Raw genomic sequence first — 27932 nt, 5'->3', positions numbered from 1 at the left:
CCACACTGTTACCAGCTCTACGTCACATGTCCTCATCCCCACTGGTACCAGCGCTATGTCACATGTCCTCATCCCCACTGGTACCAGCTCTACGTCACATGTCCTCATCCCCACTGGTACCAGCTCTACGTCACATATCCTCATCCCCACTGGTGCTCTACGTCACATGTCCTCATCGCCACTGGTACCTGGTCTACGTCACATGTCCTCATCCCCACTGGTACCAGCTCTACGTCACATGTCCTCATCCCCACTGGTACCAGCTCTACGTCACATGTCCTCAACCCCACTGTTACCAGCTCTACGTCACATGTCCTCATCCCCACTGGTACCAGCTCTACGTCACAAGTCCTCATCCCCACTGGTAACAGCTCTACGTCACATGTCCTCATCCCCACTGGTACCTGCTCTACGTCACATGTCCTCATCCCCACTGGTACCAGCTCTACGTCACATGTCCTCATCCCCACTGGTACCAGCTCTACATCACATGTCCTCATCCCCACTGGTACCAGCTCTACGTCACATGTCCTCATCCCCACTGGTGCTCTACGTCACATGTCCTCATCGCCACTGGTACCTGCTCTACGTCACATGTCCTCATCCCCACTGGTACCAGCTCTACGTCACATGTCCTCATCCCCACTGGTACCAGCTCTACGTCACATGTCCTCATCCCCACTGGTACCAGCTCTACGTCACATGTCCTCATCCCCACTGGTAACAGCTCTACGTCACATGTCCTCATCCCCACTGGTACCTGCTCTACATCACATGTCCTCATCCCCACTGGTACCAGCTCTACGTCACATGTCCTCATCCCCACTGGTACCAGCTCTACGTCACATGTCCTCATCCCCACTGGTGCTCTACGTCACATGTCCTCATCCCCACTGGTACCAGCTCTACGTCACATGTCCTCATCCCCACTGGTGCTCTACGTCACATGTCCTCATCCCCACTGGTACCAGCTCTACATCACATGTCCTCATCCCCACTGTTACCAGCTCTACATCACATGTCCTCATCCCCACTGGTACCAGCGCTATGTCACATGTCCTCATCCCCACTGGTACCAGCTCTACGTCACATGTCCTCATCCCCACTGGTACCTGCTCTACGTCACATGTCCTCATCCCCACTGGTACCAGCTCTACATCACAAGTCCTCATCCCCACTGGTACCAGTTCTACATCACATGTAATCATCCCCACTGGTACCAGTTCTACGTCACATGTCCTCATCCCCACTGGTAACAGTTCTACGTCACATGTCCTCATCCCCACTGGTACCTGCTCTACGTCACATGTCCTCATCCCCACTGGTACCAGCTCTACGTCACATGTCCTCATCCCCACTGGTACCAGCTCTACGTCACATGTCCTCATCCCCACTGGTACCAGCTCTACGTCACATGTCCTCATCCCCACTGGTACCAGCTCTACGTCACATGTCCTCATCCCCACTGGTACCAGCTCTACGTCACATGTCCTCATCCCCACTGGTACCAGTTCTACGTCACATGTCCTCATCCCCACTGGTAACAGTTCTACGTCACATGTCCTCATCCCCACTGGTACCTGCTCTACGTCCCATATCCTCATCCCCACTGGTACCAGCTCTACGTCACATGTCCTCATCCCCACTGGTACCAGCTCTACGTCACATGTCCTCATCCCCACTGGTACCAGTTCTACATCACATGTCCTCATCCCCACTGGTACCAGCACTACGTCACTTGTCCTCATCCCCACTGTTACCAGCTCTACATCACATGTCCTCATCCCCACTGGTACCAGCTCTACGTCACATGTCCTCATCCCCACTGGTATCAGCTCTATGTCACATGTCCTCATCCCCACTGGTACCAGCTCTACGTCACATGTCCTCATCCCCACTGGTACCAGCTCTACGTCACATGTCCTCATCCCCACTGGTACCAGCTCTACGTCACATGTCCTCATCCCCACTGGTACCAGCTCTACGTCACATGTCCTCATCCCCACTGGTACCAGCTCTACGTCACATGTCCTCATCCCCACTGGTACCAGCACTACGTCACATGTCCTCATCCCCACTGGTACTAGCGCTACGTCACATGTCCTCATCCCCACTGGTACCAGCTCTACGTCACATGTCCTCATCCCCACTGGTACCAGCTCTACGTCACATGTATTCATCCCCACTGGTACCAGCTCTACATCACATGTCCTCATCCCCACTGGTACCAGCTCTACGTCACATGTCCTCATCCCCACTAGTGCTCTACGTCACATGTCCTCATCCCCACTGGTACCAGCTCTACGTCACATGTCCTCATCTCCACTGGTAACAGCTCTACATCACATGTCCTCATCCCCACTGGTAACAGGTCTACGTCACATGTCCTCAGCCCCTCTGGTAACAGCTCTACGTCACAAGTCCTCATCTCCACTGGTAACAGCTCTACGTCACAAGTCCTCATCTCCACTGGTAACAGCTCTACGTCACATGTCCTCATCTCCACTGGTAACAGCTCTACGTCACAAGTCCTCATCCCCACTGGTACCAGCTCTACGTCACATGTCCTCATCCCCACTGGTGCTCTACGTCACATGTCCTCATCCCCACTGGTGCTCTACATCACATGTCCTCATCCCCACTGGTACCAGCGCTACGTCACATGTCCTCATCCCCACTGGTACCAGCGCTACATCACATGTCCTCATCCCCACTGGTACCAGCTCTACGTCACATGTCCTCATCCCCACTGGTGCTCTACATCACATGTCCTAATCCCCACTGGTACCAGCTCTACCTCACATGTCCTCATCCCCACTGGTGCTCTACGTCACATGTCCTCATCCACACTGTTACCAGCTCTACGTCACATGTCCTCATCCCCACTGGTACCAGCGCTATGTCACATGTCCTCATCCCCACTGGTACCAGCTCTACGTCACATGTCCTCATCCCCACTGGTACCAGCTCTACGTCACATGTCCTCATCCCCACTGGTACCAGCTCTACATTACATGTCCTCATCGCCACTGGTACCTGGTCTACGTCACATGTCCTCATCCCCACTGGTATCAGCTCTATGTCACATGTCCTCATCCCCACTGGTACCAGCTCTACGTCACATGTCCTCATCCCCACTGGTAACAGGTCTACGTCACATGTCCTCAGCCCCACTGGTAACAGCTCTACGTCACAAGTCCTCATCTCCACTGGTAACAGCTCTACGTCACAAGTCCTCATCTCCACTGGTAACAGCTCTACGTCACATGTCCTCATCTCCACTGGTAACAGCTCTACGTCACAAGTCCTCATCCCCACTGGTACCAGCTCTACGTCACATGTCCTCATCCCCACTGGTGCTCTACGTCACATGTCCTCATCCCCACTGGTGCTCTACATCACATGTCCTCATCCCCACTGGTACCAGCGCTACATCACATGTCCTCATCCCCACTGGTGCTCTACGTCACATGTCCTCATCCACACTGTTACCAGCTCTACGTCACATGTCTTCATCCCCACTGGTACCAGCGCTATGTCACATGTCCTCATCCGCACTGGTACCAGCTCTACGTCACATGTGCTCATCTCCACTGGTAACAGCTCTACATCACATGTCCTCATCCCCACTGGTACCAGCGCTATGTCACATGTCCTCAGCCCCACTGGTAACAGCTCTACGTCACAAGTCCTCATCTCCACTGGTAACAGCTCTACGTCACAAGTCCTCATCTCCACTGGTAACAGCTCTACGTCACATGTCCTCATCTCCACTGGTAACAGCTCTACGTCACAAGTCCTCATCCCCACTGGTACCAGCTCTACGTCACATGTCCTCATCCCCACTGGTGCTCTACGTCACATGTCCTCATCCCCACTGGAGCTCTACATCACATGTCCTCATCCCCACTGGTACCAGCGCTAAGTCACATGTCCTCATCCCCACTGGTACCAGCGCTACATCACATGTCCTCATCCCCACTGGTACCAGCTCTACGTCACATGTCCTCATCCCCACTGGTGCTCTACATCACATGTCCTAATCCCCACTGGTACCAGCTCTACGTCACATGTCCTCATCCCCACTGGTGCTCTACGTCACATGTCCTCATCCACACTGGTACCAGCTCTACGTCACAAGTCCTCATCCCCACTGGTAACAGCTCTACGTCACATGTCCTCATCCCCACTGGTACCAGCTCTACGTCACATGTCCTCATCCCCACTGGTACCAGCTCTACGTCACATGTCCTCATCCCCACTGGTACCAGCTCTACGTCACATGTCCTCATCCCCACTGGTGCTCTACGTCACATGTCCTCATCCCCACTGGTGCTCTACGTCACATGTCCTCATCCAAACTGGTACCAGCTCTACGTCACATGTCCTCATCCCCACTGGTACCAGCTCTACGTCACATGTACTCATCCCCACTGGTGCTCTACGTCACATGTCCTCATCCCCACTGGTACCAGCTCTACATCACATGTCCTCATCCCCACTGGTACCAGCGCTACGTCACATGTCCTCATCCCCAATGGTACCAGCGCTACATCACATGTCCTCATCCCCACTGGTACCAGCTCTACGTCACATGTCCTCATCCCCACTGGTGCTCTACATCACATGTCCTAATACCCACTGGTACCAGCTCTACGTCACATGTCCTCATCCCCACTGGTGCTCTACGTCACATATCCTCATCCACACTGTTACCAGCTCTACGTCACATGTCCTCATCCCCACTGGTACCAGCGCTATGTCACATGTCCTCATCCCCACTGGTACCAGCTCAACGTCACATGTCCTCATCCCCACTGGTAACAGCTCTACGTCACAAGTCCTCATCTCCACTGGTAACAGCTCTACATCACATGTCCTCATCTCCACTGGTAACAGCTCTACGTCACAAGTCCTCATCCCCACTGGTACCAGCTCTACGTCACATGTCCTCATCCCCACTGGTGCTCTACGTCACATGTCCTCATCCCCACTGGTGCTCTACATCACATGTCCTCATCCCCACTGGTACCAGCGCTATGTCACATGTCCTCATCCCCACTGGTACCAGCGCTACATCACATGTCCTCATCCCCACTGGTACCAGCTCTACGTCACATGTCCTCATCCCCACTGGTGCTCTACATCACATGTCCTAATCCTCACTGGTACCAGCTCTACGTCACATGTCCTCATCCCCACTGGTGCTCTACGTCACATGTCCTCATCCACACTGGTACCAGCTCTACGTCACAAGTCCTCATCCCCACTGGTAACAGCTCTACGTCACATGTCCTCATCCCCACTGGTACCTGCTCTACGTCACATGTCCTCATCCCCACTGGTACCAGCTCTACGTCACATGTCCTCATCCCCACTGGTACCAGCACTACGTCACATGTCCTCATCCCCACTGGTACCAGCGCTACGTCACATGTCCTCATCCCCACTGGTACCAGCTCTACGTTACATGTCCTCATCCCCACTGGTGCTCTACATCACATGTCCTCATCCCCACTGGTACCAGCTCTACGTCACATGTCCTCATCCCCACTGGTGCTCTACATCACATGTCCTAATCCCCACTGGTACCAGCTCTACGTCACATGTCCTCATCCCCACTGGTGCTCTACGTCACATGTCCTCATCCACACTGTTACCAGCTCTACGTCACATGTCCTCATCCCCACTGGTACCAGCGCTATGTCACATGTCCTCATCCCCACTGGTACCAGCTCTACGTCACATGTCCTCATCCCCACTGGTACCAGCTCTACGTCACATATCCTCATCCCCACTGGTGCTCTACGTCACATGTCCTCATCGCCACTGGTACCTGGTCTACGTCACATGTCCTCATCCCCACTGGTACCAGCTCTACGTCACATGTCCTCATCCCCACTGGTACCAGCTCTACGTCACATGTCCTCAACCCCACTGTTACCAGCTCTACGTCACATGTCCTCATCCCCACTGGTACCAGCTCTACGTCACATGTCCTCATCCCCACTGGTACCAGCTCTACGTCACATATCCTCATCCCCACTGGTGCTCTACGTCACATGTCCTCATCGCCACTGGTACCTGGTCTACGTCACATGTCCTCATCCCCACTGGTACCAGCTCTACGTCACATGTCCTCATCCCCACTGGTACCAGCTCTACGTCACATGTCCTCATCCCCACTGGTGCTCTACGTCACATGTCCTCATCCCCACTGGTGCTCTACGTCACATGTCCTCATCCAAACTGGTACCAGCTCTACGTCACATGTCCTCATCCCCACTGGTACCAGCGCTACGTCTCATGTCCTCATCCCCACTGGTACCAGCGCTACATCACATGCCCTCATCCCCACAGGTACCAGCTCTACGTCACATGTCCTCATCCCCACTGGTGCTCTACATCACATGTCCTAATCCCCACTGGTACCAGCTCTACGTCACATGTCCTCATCCCCACTGGTGCTCTACGTCACATATCCTCATCCACACTGTTACCAGCTCTACGTCACATGTCCTCATCCCCACTGGTACCAGCGCTATGTCACATGTCCTCATCCCCACTGGTACCAGCTCAACGTCACATGTCCTCATCCCCACTGGTACCAGCTCTACGTCACATGTCCTCATCCCCACTGGTACCAGCTCTACATTACATGTCCTCATCCCCACTGGTACCAGCTCTACGTCACATGTCCTCATCCCCACTGGTATCAGCTCTATGTCACATGTCCTCATCCCCACTGGTACCAGCTCTACGTCACATGTCCTCATCCCCACTGGTAACAGGTCTACGTCACATGTCCTCAGCCCCACTGGTAACAGCTCTACGTCACAAGTCCTCATCTCCACTGGTAACAGCTCTACGTCACAAGTCCTCATCTCCACTGGTAACAGCTCTACGTCACATGTCCTCATCTCCACTGGTAACAGCTCTACGTCACAAGTCCTCATCCCCACTGGTACCAGCTCTACGTCACATGTCCTCATCCCCACTGGTGCTCTACGTCACATGTCCTCATCCCCACTGGTGCTCTACATCACATGTCCTCATCCCCACTGGTACCAGCGCTACATCACATGTCCTCATCCCCACTGGTGCTCTACGTCACATGTCCTCATCCACACTGTTACCAGCTCTACGTCACATGTCTTCATCCCCACTGGTACCAGCGCTATGTCACATGTCCTCATCCCCACTGGTACCAGCGCTACATCACATGTCCTCATCCCCACTGGTACCAGCTCTACGTCACATGTCCTCATCCCCACTGGTGCTCTACATCACATGTCCTAATCCTCACTGGTACCAGCTCTACGTCACATGTCCTCATCCCCACTGGTGCTCTACGTCACATGTCCTCATCGCCACTGGTACCTGGTCTACGTCACATGTCCTCATCCCCACTGGTACCAGCTCTACGTCACATGTCCTCATCCCCACTGGTACCAGCTCTACGTCACATGTCCTCAACCCCACTGTTACCAGCTCTACGTCACATGTCCTCATCCCCACTGGTACCAGCTCTACGTCACATGTCCTCATCCCCACTGGTACCAGCTCTACGTCACATATCCTCATCCCCACTGGTGCTCTACGTCACATGTCCTCATCGCCACTGGTACCTGGTCTACGTCACATGTCCTCATCCCCACTGGTACCAGCTCTACGTCACATGTCCTCATCCCCACTGGTACCAGCTCTACGTCACATGTCCTCATCCCCACTGGTGCTCTACGTCACATGTCCTCATCCCCACTGGTGCTCTACGTCACATGTCCTCATCCAAACTGGTACCAGCTCTACGTCACATGTCCTCATCCCCACTGGTACCAGCGCTACGTCTCATGTCCTCATCCCCACTGGTACCAGCGCTACATCACATGCCCTCATCCCCACAGGTACCAGCTCTACGTCACATGTCCTCATCCCCACTGGTGCTCTACATCACATGTCCTAATCCCCACTGGTACCAGCTCTACGTCACATGTCCTCATCCCCACTGGTGCTCTACGTCACATATCCTCATCCACACTGTTACCAGCTCTACGTCACATGTCCTCATCCCCACTGGTACCAGCGCTATGTCACATGTCCTCATCCCCACTGGTACCAGCTCAACGTCACATGTCCTCATCCCCACTGGTACCAGCTCTACGTCACATGTCCTCATCCCCACTGGTACCAGCTCTACATTACATGTCCTCATCCCCACTGGTACCAGCTCTACGTCACATGTCCTCATCCCCACTGGTATCAGCTCTATGTCACATGTCCTCATCCCCACTGGTACCAGCTCTACGTCACATGTCCTCATCCCCACTGGTAACAGGTCTACGTCACATGTCCTCAGCCCCACTGGTAACAGCTCTACGTCACAAGTCCTCATCTCCACTGGTAACAGCTCTACGTCACAAGTCCTCATCTCCACTGGTAACAGCTCTACGTCACATGTCCTCATCTCCACTGGTAACAGCTCTACGTCACAAGTCCTCATCCCCACTGGTACCAGCTCTACGTCACATGTCCTCATCCCCACTGGTGCTCTACGTCACATGTCCTCATCCCCACTGGTGCTCTACATCACATGTCCTCATCCCCACTGGTACCAGCGCTACATCACATGTCCTCATCCCCACTGGTGCTCTACGTCACATGTCCTCATCCACACTGTTACCAGCTCTACGTCACATGTCTTCATCCCCACTGGTACCAGCGCTATGTCACATGTCCTCATCCCCACTGGTACCAGCTCTACGTCACATGTGCTCATCTCCACTGGTAACAGCTCTTCATCACATGTCCTCATCCCCACTGGTACCAGCGCTATGTCACATGTCCTCAGCCCCACTGGTAACAGCTCTACGTCACAAGTCCTCATCTCCACTGGTAACAGCTCTACGTCACAAGTCCTCATCTCCACTGGTAACAGCTCTACGTCACATGTCCTCATCTCCACTGGTAACAGCTCTACGTCACAAGTCCTCATCCCCACTGGTACCAGCTCTACGTCACATGTCCTCATCCCCACTGGTGCTCTACGTCACATGTCCTCATCCCCACTGGAGCTCTACATCACATGTCCTCATCCCCACTGGTACCAGCGCTAAGTCACATGTCCTCATCCCCACTGGTACCAGCGCTACATCACATGTCCTCATCCCCACTGGTACCAGCTCTACGTCACATGTCCTCATCCCCACTGGTGCTCTACATCACATGTCCTAATCCCCACTGGTACCAGCTCTATGTCACATGTCCTCATCCCCACTGGTGCTCTACGTCACATGTCCTCATCCACACTGGTACCAGCTCTACATCACAAGTCCTCATCCCCACTGGTAACAGCTCTACGTCACATGTCCTCATCCCCACTGGTACCTGCTCTACGTCACATGTCCTCATCCCCACTGGTACCAGCTCTACGTCACATGTCCTCATCCCCACTGGTACCAGCTCTACGTCACATGTCCTCATCCCCACTGGTGCTCTACGTCACATGTCCTCATCCCCACTGGTGCTCTACGTCACATGTCCTCATCCAAACTGGTACCAGCTCTACGTCACATGTCCTCATCCCCACTGGTACCAGCTCTACGTCACATGTACTCATCCCCACTGGTGCTCTACGTCACATGTCCTCATCCCCACTGGTACCAGCTCTACATCACATGTCCTCATCCCCACTGGTACCAGCGCTATGTCACATGTCCTCATCCCCACTGGTACCAGCGCTACATCACATGTCCTCATCCCCACTGGTACCAGCTCTACGTCACATGTCCTCATCCCCACTGGTGCTCTACATCACATGTCCTAATACCCACTGGTACCAGCTCTACGTCACATGTCCTCATCCCCACTGGTGCTCTACGTCACATATCCTCATCCACACTGTTACCAGCTCTACGTCACATGTCCTCATCCCCACTGGTACCAGCGCTATGTCACATGTCCTCATCCCCACTGGTACCAGCTCAACGTCACATGTCCTCATCCCCACTGGTAACAGCTCTACGTCACAAGTCCTCATCTCCACTGGTAACAGCTCTACATCACATGTCCTCATCTCCACTGGTAACAGCTCTACGTCACAAGTCCTCATCCCCACTGGTACCAGCTCTACGTCACATGTCCTCATCCCCACTGGTGCTCTACGTCACATGTCCTCATCCCCACTGGTGCTCTACATCACATGTCCTCATCCCCACTGGTACCAGCGCTATGTCACATGTCCTCATCCCCACTGGTACCAGCGCTACGTCACATGTCCTCATCCCCACTGGTACCAGCTCTACGTCACATGTCCTCATCCCCACTGGTGCTCTACATCACATGTCCTAATCCTCACTGGTACCAGCTCTACGTCACATGTCCTCATCCCCACTGGTGCTCTACGTCACATGTCCTCATCCACACTGGTACCAGATCTACGTCACAAGTCCTCATCCCCACTGGTAACAGCTCTACGTCACATGTCCTCATCCCCACTGGTACCTGCTCTACGTCACATGTCCTCATCCCCACTGGTACCAGCTCTACGTCACATGTCCTCATCCCCACTGGTACCAGCACTACGTCACATGTCCTCATCCCCACTGGTACCAGCGCTACGTCACATGTCCTCATCCCCACTGGTACCAGCTCTACGTCACATGTCCTCATCCCCACTGGTGCTCTACATCACATGTCCTAATCCCCACTGGTACCAGCTCTACGTCACATATCCTCATCCCCACTGGTGCTCTACGTCACATGTCCTCATCCACACTGGTACCAGCTCTACGTCACAAGTCCTCATCCCCACTGGTAACAGCTCTACGTCACATGTCCTCATCCCCACTGGTACCTGCTCTACGTCACATGTCCTCATCCCCACTGGTACCAGCTCTACGTCACATGTCCTCATCCCCACTGGTACCAGCTCTACGTCACATGTCCTCATCCCCACTGGTGCTCTACGTCACATGTCCTCATCCCCACTGGTGCTCTACGTCACATGTCCTCATCCAAACTGGTACCAGCTCTACGTCACATGTCCTCATCCCCACTGGTGCTCTACGTCACATGTCCTCATCCCCACTGGTACCAGCTCTACATCACATGTCCTCATCCCCACTGGTACCAGCGCTACGTCACATGTCCTCATCCCCACTGGTACCAGCTCTACGTCACATGTCCTCATCCCCACTGGTGCTCTACGTTACATGTCCTCATCCCCACTGGTACCAGCTCTACATCACATGTCCTCATCCCCACTGGTACCAGCGCTACGTCACATGTCCTCATCCCCACTGGTACCAGCGCTACATCACATGTCCTCATCCCCACTGGTACCAGCTCTACGTCACATGTCCTCATCCCCACTGGTGCTCTACATCACATGTCCTAATACCCACTGGTACCAGCTCTACGTCACATGTCCTCATCCCCACTGGTGCTCTACGTCACACATCCTCATCCACACTTTTACCAGCTCTACGTCACATGTCCTCATCCCCACTGGTACCAGCGCTATGTCACATGTCCTCATCCCCACTGGTACCAGCTCAACGTCACATGTCCTCATCCCCACTGGTACCAGCTCTACGTCACATGTCCTCATCCCCACTGGTACCAGCTCTACATCACATGTCCTCATCCCTACTGGTACCAGCTCTACGTCACATGTCCTCATCCCCACTGGTGCTCTACGTCACATGTCCTCATCGCCACTGGTACCTGCTCTACGTCACATGTCCTCATCCCCACTGGTACCAGCTCTACGTCACATGTCCTCATCCCCACTGGTACCAGCTCTACGTCACATGTCCTCATCCCCACTGGTACCAGCTCTACGTCACATGTATTCATCCCCACTGGTGCTCTACATCACATGTCCTCATCCCCACTGGTACCAGCGCTATGTCACATGTCCTCATCCCCACTGGTACCAGCGCTACGTCACATGTCCTCATCCCCACTGGTACCAGCTCTACGTCACATGTCCTCATCCCCACTGGTGCTCTACGTCACATGTCCTCATCCAAACTGGTACCAGCTCTACGTCACATGTCCTCATCCCCACTGGTGCTCTACGTCACATGTCCTCATCCCCACTGGTACCAGCTCTACGTCACATGTCCTCATCCCCACTGGTGCTCTACATCACATGTCCTAATCCTCACTGGTACCAGCTCTACGTCACATGTCCTCATCCCCACTGGTGCTCTACGTCACATGTCCTCATCCACACTGGTACCAGCTCTACGTCACAAGTCCTCATCCCCACTGGTAACAGCTCTACGTCACATGTCCTCATCCCCACTGGTACCTGCTCTACGTCACATGTCCTCATCCCCACTGGTACCAGCTCTACGTCACATGTCCTCATCCCCACTGGTACCAGCACTACGTCACATGTCCTCATCCCCACTGGTACCAGCGCTACGTCACATGTCCTCATCCCCACTGGTACCAGCTCTACGTCACATGTCCTCATCCCCACTGGTGCTCTACATCACATGTCCTAATCCCCACTGGTACCAGCTCTACGTCACATATCCTCATCCCCACTGGTGCTCTACGTCACATGTCCTCATCCACACTGGTACCAGCTCTACGTCACAAGTCCTCATCCCCACTGGTAACAGCTCTACGTCACATGTCCTCATCCCCACTGGTACCTGCTCTACGTCACATGTCCTCATCCCCACTGGTACCAGCTCTACGTCACATGTCCTCATCCCCACTGGTACCAGCTCTACGTCACATGTCCTCATCCCCACTGGTGCTCTACGTCACATGTCCTCATCCCCACTGGTGCTCTACGTCACATGTCCTCATCCAAACTGGTACCAGCTCTACGTCACATGTCCTCATCCCCACTGGTGCTCTACGTCACATGTCCTCATCCCCACTGGTACCAGCTCTACATCACATGTCCTCATCCCCACTGGTACCAGCGCTACGTCACATGTCCTCATCCCCACTGGTACCAGCTCTACGTCACATGTCCTCATCCCCACTGGTGCTCTACATCACATGTCCTCATCCCCACTGGTACCAGCTCTACATCACATGTCCTCATCCCCACTGCTACCAGCGCTACGTCACATGTCCTCATCCCCACTGGTACCAGCGCTACATCACATGTCCTCATCCCCACTGGTACCAGCTCTACGTCACATGTCCTCATCCCCACTGGTGCTCTACATCACATGTCCTAATACCCACTGGTACCAGCTCTACGTCACATGTCCTCATCCCCACTGGTGCTCTACGTCACACATCCTCATCCACACTTTTACCAGCTCTACGTCACATGTCCTCATCCCCACTGGTACCAGCGCTATGTCACATGTCCTCATCCCCACTGGTACCAGCTCAACGTCACATGTCCTCATCCCCACTGGTACCAGCTCTACGTCACATGTCCTCATCCCCACTGGTACCAGCTCTACATCACATGTCCTCATCCCCACTGGTACCAGCTCTACGTCACATGTCCTCATCCCCACTGGTGCTCTACGTCACATGTCCTCATCGCCACTGGTACCTGCTCTACGTCACATGTCCTCATCCCCACTGGTACCAGCTCTACGTCACATGTCCTCATCCCCACTGGTACCAGCTCTACGTCACATGTCCTCATCCCCACTGGTACCAGCTCTACGTCACATGTCCTCATCCCCACTGGTACCAGCTCTACGTCACAAGTCCTCATCCCCACTGGTAACAGCTCTACGTCACATGTCCTCATCCCCACTGGTACCTGCTCTACGTCACATGTCCTCATCCCCACTGGTACCAGCTCTACGTCACATGTCCTCATCCCCACTGGTACCAGCTCTACGTCACATGTCCTCATCCCCACTGGTGCTCTACGTCACATGTCCTCATCCCCACTGGTGCTCTACGTCACATGTCCTCATCCCCACTGGTACCAGCTCTACGTCACATGTCCTCATCCCCACTGGTACCAGCTCTACGTCACATGTCCTCATCCCCACTGGTGCTCTACGTCACATGTCCTCATCCCCACTGGTACCAGCTCTACATCACATGTCCTCATCCCCACTGTTACCAGCTCTACATCACATGTCCTCATCCCCACTGGTACCAGCGCTACGTCACATGTCCTCATCCCCACTGGTACCAGCTCTACGTCACATGTCCTCATCCCCACTGGTACCTGCTCTACGTCACATGTACTCATCCCCACTGGTACCAGCTCTACATCACAAGTCCTCATCCCCACTGGTACCAGTTCTACATCACATGTAATCATCCCCACTGGTACCAGTTCTACGTCACATGTCCTCATCCCCACTGGTAACAGTTCTACGTCACATGTCCTCATCCCCACTGGTACCTGCTCTACGTCACATGTCCTCATCCCCACTGGTACCAGCTCTACGTCACATGTCCTCATCCCCACTGGTACCAGCTCTACGTCACATGTCCTCATCCCCACTGGTACCAGTTCTACATCACATGTCCTCATCCCCACTGGTACCAGCTCTACGTCACATGTCCTCATCCCCACTGGTACCAGCTCTACGTCACATGTCCTCATCCCCACTGGTAGCAGCTCTACGTCACATGTCCTCATCCCCACTGGTACCTGCTCTACGTCACATGTCCTCTTCCCCACTGGTACCTGCTCTACGTCACATGTCCTCATCCCCACTGGTACCAGCTCTACGTCACATGTCCTCATCCCCACTGGTACCAGCTCTACGTCACATGTCCTCATCCCCACTGGTACCAGCTCTACGTCACATGTCCTCATCCCCACTGGTACCAGCTCTACGTCACATATCCTCATCCCCACTGGTACCAGTTCTACGTCACATGTCCTCATCCCCACTGGTAGCAGCTCTACGTCACATGTCCTCATCCCAACTGGTACCTGCTCTACGTCACATGTCCTCATCCCAACTGGTACCAGCTCTACATCACATGTCCTCATCCCCACTGGTGCCCTACGTCACATGTCCTCATCCCCACTGGTGCTCTACGTCACATGTCCTCATTCCCACTGGTACCAGCTCTACGTCACATATCCTCATCCCCACTGGTACCAGCTCTACATCACATGTCCTCATCCCCACTGGTACCAGTTCTACGTCACATGTAATCGTCCCCACTGGTACCAGTTCTACGTCACATGTCCTCATCCCCACTGGTAACAGTTCTACGTCACATGTCCTCATCCCCACTGGTACCAGCTCTTCGGCACATGTCCTCATCCCCCCTGGTACCAGCTCTACGTCACATGTCCTCATCCCCACTGGTACCAGCTCTACCTCACATGTCCTCATCCCCACTGGTACCAGCTCTACGTCACATGTCCTCATCCCCACTGGTACCAGCTCTACGTCACATGTCCTCATCCCCACTGGTACCAGCTCTACCTCACATGTCCTCATCCCCACTGGTACCAGCACTACATCACTTGTCCTCATCCCCACTGGTACCAGCTCTACGTCACATGTCCTCATCCCCACTGGTCCCAGCTCTACGTCACATGTCCTCATCCCCACTGGTACCAGCTCTACGTCACATGTCCTCATCCCCACTGGTACCAGCTCTACGTCACATGTCCTCATCCCCACTGGTACCAGCTCTACGTCACATGTCCTCATCCCCACTGGTACCTGCTCTACATCACATGTCCTCATCCCCACTGGTAACAGCTCTACGTCACTTGTCCTCATCCCCACTGGTAACAGTGGACTTAGTGGAGGTACTGGGGAAGTATGAGGGTAAGAAGGTATCAGGCAGATATCTGTAGGCTAGGTTGAATAGGTGAGTTTTGAGGGAACATTTGAAGCAATGGGGAAGAGCCTTCAGAGAGCACTCCATGCCTCCACTAGACACCACCAGTACTAAGGCCTGACCGATTGGTGCCTGAACATTAACGTCAGTCAATTTCACAAGAAGCTGCACATTTAAAATATATTTCAGAATAGGTGGTTTATGTAAAAATAGGAGATATTTACCAAATTTGTCACAGTCCAGGCTGGATCTCACGTGCTCGGTGGTGCTCTCTGTACACTCTCTGTCACAGTCCAGGCTGGATCTCATGTGCTCAGTGGTGCTCTCTGTACACTCTCTGTCACAGTCCAGGCTGGATCTCACATGCTCGGTGGTCCTCTCTGTACACTCTCTGTCACAGTCCAGGCTGGATCTCACGTGCTCGGTGGTGCTCTCTGTACACTCTCTGTCGCAGTCCAGGCTGGATCTCATGTGCTCGGTGGTGCTCTCTGTACAATCTCTGTCACAGTCCAGGCTGGATCTCACGTGCTTGCTGGTGCTCTCTGTACACTCTCTGTCACAGTCCAGGCTGGATCTCATGTGCTCGGTGGTGCTCTCTGTACACTCTCTGTCACAGTCCAGGCTGGATCTCACGTGCTCGGTGATGCTCTCTGTACACTCTCTGTCACAGTCCAGGCTGGATCTCACATGCTCGGTGGTGCTCTCTGTACACTCTCTGTCACAGTCCAGGCTGGATCTCACATGCTCGGTGGTGCTCTCTGTACACTCTCTGTCACAGTCCAGGCTGGATCTCACGTGCTCGGTGGTCCTCTCTGTACACTCTCTGTCACAGTCCAGGCTGGATCTCACGTGCTCGGTGGTGCTCTCTGTACACGCTCTGTCACAGTCCAGGCTGGATCTCACGTGCTCGGTGGTGCTCTCTGTACACTCTCGGTTTGCTTCTTGTGAAAACAATTTCTCTGAACTCCTGTGGAAGACTGGGTAGTTTAAACTGTTAATTTCCATCCCCCTGGTTAAGCGGGATAAGTTTGATGTGATGTGGAAGGGAAGGGTAACAGAGAAAGGACCAGAGATATGGACTCCAACACATTTTTCTGCTCTGTTCTGATTTGATTTGGGTGATCGGCCCTGGGGGGTTCCAATAGTAGAAGACCTTCCCACTTTTGGGGTTGTTGGTTCTGACTTGGCTTGCACTTCCTCCTCATACTCTGCATCATTTGTCTCCATTGGGAGGGACTGCTCACCCAAGTCCGCAAATATGTAACCAATGTTCTTTTGTTTGGGATGAGCACCAAAACTGTCTCTCCGGATGGGCAGCTGGTTTTTGGATGGCTGTCTCGTCAGGTAAGTCTGCTCTAAGTCACCAGCTGTCAATACAAGGAGCATGCACAATGATGTATTACTCAGAAATATAGGAAGCCCAATGTATGGTAATGAGCAAATGACTGGCTAATTACTTTAGACCCTTAATGGCTGAGGATGAGGTGAATGCAATTTGGCCTTAGATGCATGCACGGTAATCAATGCATACATTTGCCTGTATACAGAGGTGCACGAGTCCCCTATCCATATATTTGGCAGGAAGCACTTAGAAATTATAAGTGTGCCTGGGAACTGCTCCATCCACCTCTGCAGAGCCCACAATTCCATCATCACATCCTTGCAGAACTTTGCATGATGAGAACGCTCTACTACAGCACAGTTACCAGAGGGTTCTTCCTCTCACACGTAGGTTACTGAAATGCATTCAACTCTACGTGATCCGTATTTGTATACACACAATCCCTGGGCATATACTGTGCAACCACACACAAGGTAGGCTCTGCAGGCAGCACATACAGCGCCACATGCGTAGAACGCTAGTCAGTCCATCAACTTCTGACGTTATTTCCAATCTGCCACCTACTAGAAGTCTTACCTGTGTCGTCTGTCCCTGACAATAATATCTAGTAATAAAATAACACCCTCCTCACCGTCTGGAGCATAAGGAACAGAGCTGAGGGAATCCATGCTTTTAGCCGGACGAAGATTCATTATATCTGACGTCCCATCTACAAGGAAATGAGAAGAGTTCTTTATTATTTTCCCCTGATATATATTACAGCTTATAGAACATGTTTAAAAGCTCATTTTAAAAATAAATATTTAACTAACATAATGCCAACTAGCAGGAACAGGAGAGGGTCTCCGTGCCATGAGAGGCCACCCTCAGCAGGGGAAATAACCTATGTTGGTCCACAAACCTTTGTCGTCCTGTTTCTGGGACTTGCGCTTGGAATCATAGCCAGATCGTCCAAGGTTGAAAATCGACTTCCATTTCTTTGCTTTTATGGAGCCTTTTCGCCTGTGAGCAATTTCAAAGTTAGTCATGAGATGGTTTGTGTCCTGCACATAGCAACTGCCCATAAGCTCATGTTTCCTGGTTATACTGGTTATACTGTATGTATGGTTTGTGTCCTGCACATAGCAACTGCCCATAAGCTCATGTTTCCTGGCAATACAGTATGTATGTATGGTTTGTGTCCTGCACATAGCAACTGCCCATAAGCTCATGTTTCCTGGTTATACTGTATGTATGTATGGTTTGTGTCCTGCACATAGCAACTGCCCATAAGCTCATGTTTCCTGGCTATACTGTATGTATGTATGGTTTGTGTCCTGCACATAGCAACTGCCCATAAGCTCATGTTTCCTGGTTATACTGTATGTATGTATGGTTTGTGTCCTGCACATAGCAACTGCCCATAAGCTCATGTTTCCTGGTTATACTGGTTATACTGTATGTATGGTTTGTATCCTGCACATAGCAACTGCCCATAAGCTCATGTTTCCTGGTTATACTGGTTATACTGTATGTATGGTTTGTGTCCTGCACATAGCAACTGCCCATAAGCTCATGTTTCCTGGTTATACTGTATGTATGTATGGTTTGTGTCCTGCACATAGCAACTGCCCATAAGCTCATGTTTCCTGGTTATACTGTATGTATGGTTTGTATCCTGCACATAGCAACTGCCCATAAGCTCATGTTTCCTGGTTATACTGGTTATACTGTATGTATGGTTTGTGTCCTGCACATAGCAACTGCCCATAAGCTCATGTTTCCTGGTTATACTGTATGTATGTATGGTTTGTGTCCTGCACATAGCAACTGCCCATAAGCTCATGTTTCCTGGTTATACTGTATGTATGGTTTGTGTCCTGCACATAGCAACTGCCCAAAGCTCATGTTTCCTGGTTATACTGGTTATACTGTATGTATGGTTTGTGTCCTGCACATAGCAACGGCCCATAAGCTCATGTTTCCTGGTTATACTGTATGTATGTATGGTTTGTGTCCTGCACATAGCAACTGCCCATAAGCTCATGTTTCCTGGTTATACTGTATGTATGGTTTGTGTCCTGCACATAGCAACTGCCCATAAGCTCATGTTTCCTGGTTATACTGTATGTATGTATGGTTTGAGTCCTGCACACAGCAACTGCCCATAAGCTCATGTTTCCTGGCTATACAGTATGTATGGTTTGTGTCCTGCACATAGCAACTGCCCATAAGCTCATGTTTCCTGGCTATACTGTATGTATGGTTTGTGTCCTGCACATAGCAACTGCCCATAAGCTCATGTTTCCTGGCTATACAGTATGGATGTATGGTTTGAGTCCTGCACATAGCAACTGCCCATAAGCTCATGTTTCCTGGTTATACTGGTTATACTGTATGTATGGTTTGTGTCCTGCACATAGCAACTGCCCATAAGCTCATGTTTCCAGGTTATACGGTATGTATGTATGGTTTGTGTCCTGCACATAGCAACTGCCCATAAGCTCATGTTTCCTGGCTATACAGTATGTATGGTTTGTGTCCTGCACATAGCAACTGCCCATAAGCTCAAGTTTCCTGGTTATACTGGTTATACTGTATGTATGGTTTGTGTCCTGCACATAGCAACTGCCCATAAGCTCATGTTTCCTGGTTATACTGTATGTATGGTTTGTGTCCTGCACATAGCAACTGCCCATAAGCTCATGTTTCCTGGTTATACTGGTTATACTGTATGTATGGTTTGTGTCCTGCACATAGCAACTGCCCATAAGCTCATGTTTCCTGGTTATACTGTATGTATGGTTTGTGTCCTGCACATAGCAACTGCCCATAAGCTCATGTTTCCTGGTTATACTGTATGTATGTATGGTTTGTGTCCTGCACATAGCAACTGCCCATAAGCTCATGTTTCCTGGCTATACAGTATGTATGTATGGTTTGTGTCCTGCACATAGCAACTGCCCATAAGCTCATGTTTCCTGGCTATACAGTATGTATGTATGGTTTGTGTCCTGCACATAGCAACTTTCCATAAGCTCATGTTTCCTGGTTATACTGCTTATACTGTATGTATGGTTTGTGTCCTGCACATAGCAACTGCCCATAAGCTCATGTTTCCTGGTTATACTGTATGTATGTATGGTTTGTGTCCTGCACATAGCAACTGCCCATAAGCTCATGTTTCCTGGTTATACTGTATGTATGTATGGTTTGTGTCCTGCACATAGCAACTGCCCATAAGCTCATGTTTCCTGGCTATACAGTATGGATGTATGGTTTGTGTCCTGCACAAAGCAACTGCCCATAAGCTCATGTTTCCTGGTTATACTGTATGTATGTATGGTTTGTGTCCTGCACATAGCAACTGCCCATAAGCTCATGTTTCCTGGCTATACAGTATGTATGTATGGTTTGTGTCCTGCACATAGCAACTGCCCATAAGCTCATGTTTCCTGGTTATACTGGTTATACTGTATGTATGGTTTGTGTCCTGCACATAGCAACTGCACATAAGCTCATGTTTCCTGGCTATACAGTATGTATCTATGGTTTGTGTCCTGCACATAGCAACTGCCCATAAGCTCATGTTTCCTGGTTATACTGTATGTATGTATGGTTTGTGTCCTGCACATAGCAACTGCCCATAAGCTCATGTTTCCTGGCTATACTGTATGTATGTATGGTTTGTGTCCAGCACATAGCAACTGCCCATAAGCTCATGTTTCCTGGTTATACTGGTTATACTGTATGTATGGTTTGTGTCCTGCACATAGCAACAGCCCATAAGCTCATGTTTCCTGGTTATACTGTATGTATGTATGGTTTGTGTCCTGCACATAGCAACTGCCCATAAGCTCATGTTTCCTGGTTATTCTGGTTATACTGTATGTATGGTTTGTGTCCTGCACATAGCAACTGCCCATAAGCTCATGTTTCCTGGTTATACTGTATGTATGTATGGTTTGTGTCCTGCACATAGCAACTGCCCATAAGCTCATGTTTCCTGGTTATACTGGTTATACTGTATGTATGGTTTGTGTCCTGCACATAGCAGCTGCCCATAAGCTCATGTTTCCTGGTTATACTGTATGTATGTATGGTTTGTGTCCTGCACATAGCAACTGCCCATAAGCTCATGTTTCCTGGTTATACTGTATGTATGGTTTGTGTCCTGCACATAGCAACTGCCCATAAGCTCATGTTTCTGGTTATACTGTATGTATGGTTTGTGTCCTGCACATAGCAACTGCCCATAAGCTCATGTTTCCTGGTTATACTGGTTATACTGTATGTATGGTTTGTGTCCTGCACATAGCAACTGCCTATAAGCTCATGTTTCCTGGTTATACTGTATGTATGGTTTGTGTCCTGCACATAGCAACTGCCCATAAGCTCATGTTTCCTGGTTATACTGTATGTATGTATGGTTTGTGTCCTGCACATAGCAACTGCCCTTAAGCTCATGTTTCCTGGTTATACTGTATGTATGTATGGTTTGAGTCCTGCACATAGCAACTGCCCATAAGCTCATGTTTCCTGGCTATACAGTATGTATGGTTTGTGTCCTGCACATAGCAACTGCCCATAAGCTCATGTTTCCTGGCTATACTGTATGTATGGTTTGTGTCCTGCACATAGCAACTGCCCATAAGCTCATGTTTCCTGGCTATACAGTATGTATGTATGGTTTGTGTCCTGCACATAGCAACTTTCCATAAGCTCATGTTTCCTGGTTATACTGCTTATACTGTATGTATGGTTTGTGTCCTGCACATAGCAACTGCCCATAAGCTCATGTTTCCTGTTTATACTGTATGTATGTCTGGTTTGTGTCCTGCACATAGCAACTGCCTATAAGCTCATGTTTCCTGGTTATACTGTATGTATGTATGGTTTGTGTCCTGCACATAGCAACTGCCCATAAGCTCATGTTTCCTGGTTATACTGTATGTATGTATGTATGTATGGTTTGTGTCCTGCACATAGCAACTGCCCATAAGCTCATGTTTCCTGGCTATACAGTATGGATGTATGGTTTGTGTCCTGCACATAGCAACTGCCCATAAGCTCATGTTTCCTGGTTATACTGTATGTATGTATGGTTTGTGTCCTGCACATAGCAACTGCCCATAAGCTCATGTTTCCTGGCTATACAGTATGTATGTATGGTTTGTGTCCTGCACATAGCAACTGCCCATAAGCTCATGTTTCCTGGTTATACTGGTTATACTGTATGTATGGTTTGTGTCCTGCACATAGCAACTGCCCATAACCTCATGTTTCCTGGCTATATAGTATGTATGGTTTGTGTCCTGCACATAGCACCTGCCCATAAGCTCATGTTTCCTGGTTATACTGTATGTATGTATGGTTTGTGTCCTGCACATAGCAACTGCCCATAAGCTCATGTTTCCTGGCTATACAGTATGTATGGTTTGTGTCCTGCACATAGCAACTGCCCATAAGCTCATGTTTCCTGGTTATACTGTATGTATGCATGGTTTGTGTCCTGCACATAGCAACTGCCCATAAGCTCATGTTTCTGGTTATGCTGTATGTATGGTTTGTGTCCTGCACATAGCAACTGCCCATAAGCTCATGTTTCCTGGTTATACTGGTTATACTGTATGTATGGTTTGTGTCCTGCACATAGCAACTGCCCATAAGCTCATGTTTCCTAGTTATACTGTATGTATGGTTTGTGTCCTGCACATAGCAACTGCCCATAAGCTCATGTTTCCTGGTTATACTGGTTATACTGTATGTATGGTTTGTGTCCTGCACATAGCAACTGCCCATAAGCTCATGTTTCCTGGTTATACTGTATGTATGGTTTGTGTCCTGCACATGACAACTGCCCATAAGCTCAGGTTTCCTGGCTATACAGTATGTATGGTTTGTGTCCTGCACATAGCAACTGCCCATAAGCTCATGTTTCCTGGTTATACTGTATGTATGGTTTGTGTCCTGCACATAGCAACTGCCCATAAGCTCATGTTTCCTGGTTATACTGTATGTATGTATGGTTTGTGACCTGCACATAGCAACTGCCCATAAGCTCATGTTTCCTGGTTATATTGTATGTATGTATGGTTTGTGTCCTGCACATAGCAACTGCCCATAAGCTCATGTTTCCTGGCTATACAGTATGTATGTATGGTTTTTGTGCTGCACATAGCAACTGCCCATAAGCTCATGTTTCCTGGTTATACTGTATGTATGTATGGTTTGTGTCCTGCACATAGCAACTGCCCATAAGCTCATGTTTCCTGGTTATACTGTATGTATGTATGGTTTGTGTCCTGCACATAGCAACTGCCCATAAGCTCATGTTTCCTGGTTATACTGTATGTATGGTTTGTGTCCTGCACATAGCAACTGCCCATAAGCTCATGTTTCCTGGTTATACTGGTTATACTGTATGTATGGTTTGTGTCCTGCACATAACAACTGCCCATAAGCTCATGTTTCTTGGCTATACAGTATGTATGGTTTGTGTCCTGCACATAGCAACTGCCGATAAGCTCATGTTTCCTGGCTATACAGTATGTATGTATGGTTTGTGTCCTGCACATAGCAACTTTCCATAAGCTCATGTTTCCTGGTTATACTGTATGTATGTATGGTTTGTGTCCTGCACATAGCAACTGCCCATAAGCTCATGTTTACTGGTTATACTGTATGTATGTATGGTTTGTGTCCTGCACATAGCAACTGCCCATAAGCTCATGTTTCCTGGTTATACTGTATGTATGTATGGTTTGTGTCCTGCACATAGCAACTGCCCATAAGCTCATGTTTACTGGTTATACTGTATGTATGTATGGTTTGTGTCCTGCACATAGCAACTGCCCATAAGCTCATGTTTCCTGGCTATACAGTATGGATGTATGGTTTGTGTCCTGCACAAATCAACTGCCCATAAGCTCATGTTTCCTGGTTATACTGTATGTATGTATGGTTTGTGTCCTGCACATAGCAACTGCCCATAAGCTCATGTTTCCTGGCTATACAGTATGTATGTATGGTTTGTGTCCTGCACATAGCAACTGCCCATAAGCTCATGTTTCCTGGTTATACTGGTTATACTGTATGTATGGTTTGTGTCCTGCACATAGCAACTGCCCATAAGCTCATGTTTCCTGGCTATACAGTATGTATCTATGGTTTGTGTCCTGCACATAGCAACTGCCCATAAGCTCATGTTTCCTGGTTATACTGTATGTATGTATGGTTTGTGTCCTGCACATAGCAACTGCCCATAAGCTCATGTTTCCTGGCTATACAGTATGTATGGTTTGTGTCCTGCACATAGCAACTGCCCATAAGCTCATGTTTCCTGGTTATACTGTATGTATGCATGGTTTGTTTCCTGCACATAGCAACTGCCCATAAGCTCATGTTTCCTGGTTATGCTGTATGTATGGTTTGTGTCCTGCACATAGCAACTGCCCATAAGCTCATGTTTCCTGGTTATACTGGTTATACTGTATGTATGGTTTGTGTCCTGCACATAGCAACTGCCCATAAGCTCATGTTTCCTAGTTATACTGTATGTATGGTTTGTGTCCTGCACATAGCAACTGCCCATAAGCTCATGTTTCCTGGTTATACTGGTTATACTGTATGTATGGTTTGTGTCCTGCACATAGCAACTGCCCATAAGTTCATGTTTCCTGGTTATACTGTATGTATGGTTTGTGTCCTGCACATGACAACTGCCCATAAGCTCATGTTTCCTGGCTATACAGTATGTATGGTTTGTGTCCTGCACATAGCAACTGCCCATAAGCTCATGTTTCCTGGTTATACTGTATGTATGTATGGTTTGTGACCTGCACATAGCAACTGCCCATAAGCTCATGTTTCCTGGTTATACTGTATGTATGTATGTATGTATGGTTTGTGTCCTGCACATAGCAACTGCCCATAAGCTCATGTTTCCTGGCTATACAGTATGGATGTATGGTTTGTGTCCTGCACATAGCAACTGCCCATAAGCTCATGTTTCCTGGTTATTCTGGTTATACTGTATGTATGGTTTGTGTCCTGCACATAGCAACTGCCCATAAGCTCATGTTTCCTGGTTATACTGTATGTATGTATGGTTTGTGTCCTGCACATAGCAACTGCCCATAAGCTCATGTTTCCTGGTTATACTGGTTATACTGTATGTATGGTTTGTGTCCTGCACATAGCAGCTGCCCATAAGCTCATGTTTCCTGGTTATACTGTATGTATGTATGGTTTGTGTCCTGCACATAGCAACTGCCCATAAGCTCATGTTTCCTGGTTATACTGTATGTATGGTTTGTGTCCTGCACATAGCAACTGCCCATAAGCTCATGTTTCCTGGTTATACTGTATGTATGGTTTGTGTCCTGCACATAGCAACTGCCCATAAGCTCATGTTTCCTGGTTATACTGGTTATACTGTATGTATGGTTTGTGTCCTGCACATAGCAACTGCCCATAAGCTCATGTTTCCTGGTTATACTGTATGTATGGTTTGTGTCCTGCACATAGCAACTGCCCATAAGCTCATGTTTCCTGGTTATACTGTATGTATGTATGGTTTGTGTCCTGCACATAGCAACTGCCCTTAAGCTCATGTTTCCTGGTTATACTGTATGTATGTATGGTTTGAGTCCTGCACATAGCAACTGCCCATAAGCTCATGTTTCCTGGCTATACAGTATGTATGGTTTGTGTCCTGCACATAGCAACTGCCCATAAGCTCATGTTTCCTGGCTATACTGTATGTATGGTTTGTGTCCTGCACATAGCAACTGCCCATAAGCTCATGTTTCCTGGCTATACAGTATGTATGTATGGTTTGTGTCCTGCACATAGCAACTTTCCATAAGCTCATGTTTCCTGGTTATACTGCTTATACTGTATGTATGGTTTGTGTCCTGCACATAGCAACTGCCCATAAGCTCATGTTTCCTGTTTATACTGTATGTATGTCTGGTTTGTGTCCTGCACATAGCAACTGCCTATAAGCTCATGTTTCCTGGTTATACTGTATGTATGTATGGTTTGTGTCCTGCACATAGCAACTGCCCATAAGCTCATGTTTCCTGGTTATACTGTATGTATGTATGTATGTATGGTTTGTGTCCTGCACATAGCAACTGCCCATAAGCTCATGTTTCCTGGCTATACAGTATGGATGTATGGTTTGTGTCCTGCACATAGCAACTGCCCATAAGCTCATGTTTCCTGGTTATACTGTATGTATGTATGGTTTGTGTCCTGCACATAGCAACTGCCCATAAGCTCATGTTTCCTGGCTATACAGTATGTATGTATGGTTTGTGTCCTGCACATAGCAACTGCCCATAAGCTCATGTTTCCTGGTTATACTGGTTATACTGTATGTATGGTTTGTGTCCTGCACATAGCAACTGCCCATAAGCTCATGTTTCCTGGCTATATAGTATGTATGGTTTGTGTCCTGCACATAGCAACTGCCCATAAGCTCATGTTTCCTGGTTATACTGTATGTATGTATGGTTTGTGTCCTGCACATAGCAACTGCCCATAAGCTCATGTTTCCTGGCTATACAGTATGTATGGTTTGTGTCCTGCACATAGCAACTGCCCATAAGCTCATGTTTCCTGGTTATACTGTATGTATGCATGGTTTGTGTCCTGCACATAGCAACTGCCCATAAGCTCATGTTTCTGGTTATGCTGTATGTATGGTTTGTGTCCTGCACATAGCAACTGCCCATAAGCTCATGTTTCCTGGTTATACTGGTTATACTGTATGTATGGTTTGTGTCCTGCACATAGCAACTGCCCATAAGCTCATGTTTCCTAGTTATACTGTATGTATGGTTTGTGTCCTGCACATAGCAACTGCCCATAAGCTCATGTTTCCTGGTTATACTGGTTATACTGTATGTATGGTTTGTGTCCTGCACATAGCAACTGCCCATAAGCTCATGTTTCCTGGTTATACTGTATGTATGGTTTGTGTCCTGCACATGACAACTGCCCATAAGCTCAGGTTTCCTGGCTATACAGTATGTATGGTTTGTGTCCTGCACATAGCAACTGCCCATAAGCTCATGTTTCCTGGTTATACTGTATGTATGGTTTGTGTCCTGCACATAGCAACTGCCCATAAGCTCATGTTTCCTGGTTATACTGTATGTATGTATGGTTTGTGACCTGCACATAGCAACTGCCCATAAGCTCATGTTTCCTGGTTATATTGTATGTATGTATGGTTTGTGTCCTGCACATAGCAACTGCCCATAAGCTCATGTTTCCTGGCTATACAGTATGTATGTATGGTTTTTGTGCTGCACATAGCAACTGCCCATAAGCTCATGTTTCCTGGTTATACTGTATGTATGTATGGTTTGTGTCCTGCACATAGCAACTGCCCATAAGCTCATGTTTCCTGGTTATACTGTATGTATGTATGGTTTGTGTCCTGCACATAGCAACTGCCCATAAGCTCATGTTTCCTGGTTATACTGTATGTATGGTTTGTGTCCTGCACATAGCAACTGCCCATAAGCTCATGTTTCCTGGTTATACTGGTTATACTGTATGTATGGTTTGTGTCCTGCACATAACAACTGCCCATAAGCTCATGTTTCTTGGCTATACAGTATGTATGGTTTGTGTCCTGCACATAGCAACTGCCCATAAGCTCATGTTTCCTGGCTATACAGTATGTATGTATGGTTTGTGTCCTGCACATAGCAACTTTCCATAAGCTCATGTTTCCTGGTTATACTGTATGTATGTATGGTTTGTGTCCTGCACATAGCAACTGCCCATAAGCTCATGTTTACTGGTTATACTGTATGTATGTATGGTT

General features: G+C 49.4%; 1 protein-coding gene across 1 annotated transcript in view; it reads right to left on the bottom strand.

Moving 5' to 3' along the window:
• ARHGAP30 (Rho GTPase activating protein 30) overlaps window positions 1-27932 on the bottom strand; it is a 186811-nt gene that overhangs the window by 43574 nt on the left and 115305 nt on the right. The window contains exons 8-10 of the mRNA XM_088448856.1: window positions 18009-18109; window positions 17739-17816; window positions 16615-17132 (exon numbers count right to left, since the gene is read on the bottom strand). Coding sequence (XP_088304982.1) covers window positions 16615-17132; window positions 17739-17816; window positions 18009-18109 — 697 coding nt within the window. The remainder of the gene's footprint in view (window positions 1-16614; window positions 17133-17738; window positions 17817-18008; window positions 18110-27932) is intronic.

This window comes from Taudactylus pleione, unplaced genomic scaffold (assembly GCF_031769625.1).
Source record: "Taudactylus pleione unplaced genomic scaffold, aTauple2 ptg000469l, whole genome shotgun sequence".
NCBI lineage: Eukaryota > Metazoa > Chordata > Amphibia > Anura > Myobatrachidae > Taudactylus > Taudactylus pleione.
This window is presented reverse-complemented; position numbering and strand designations above follow the sequence as displayed.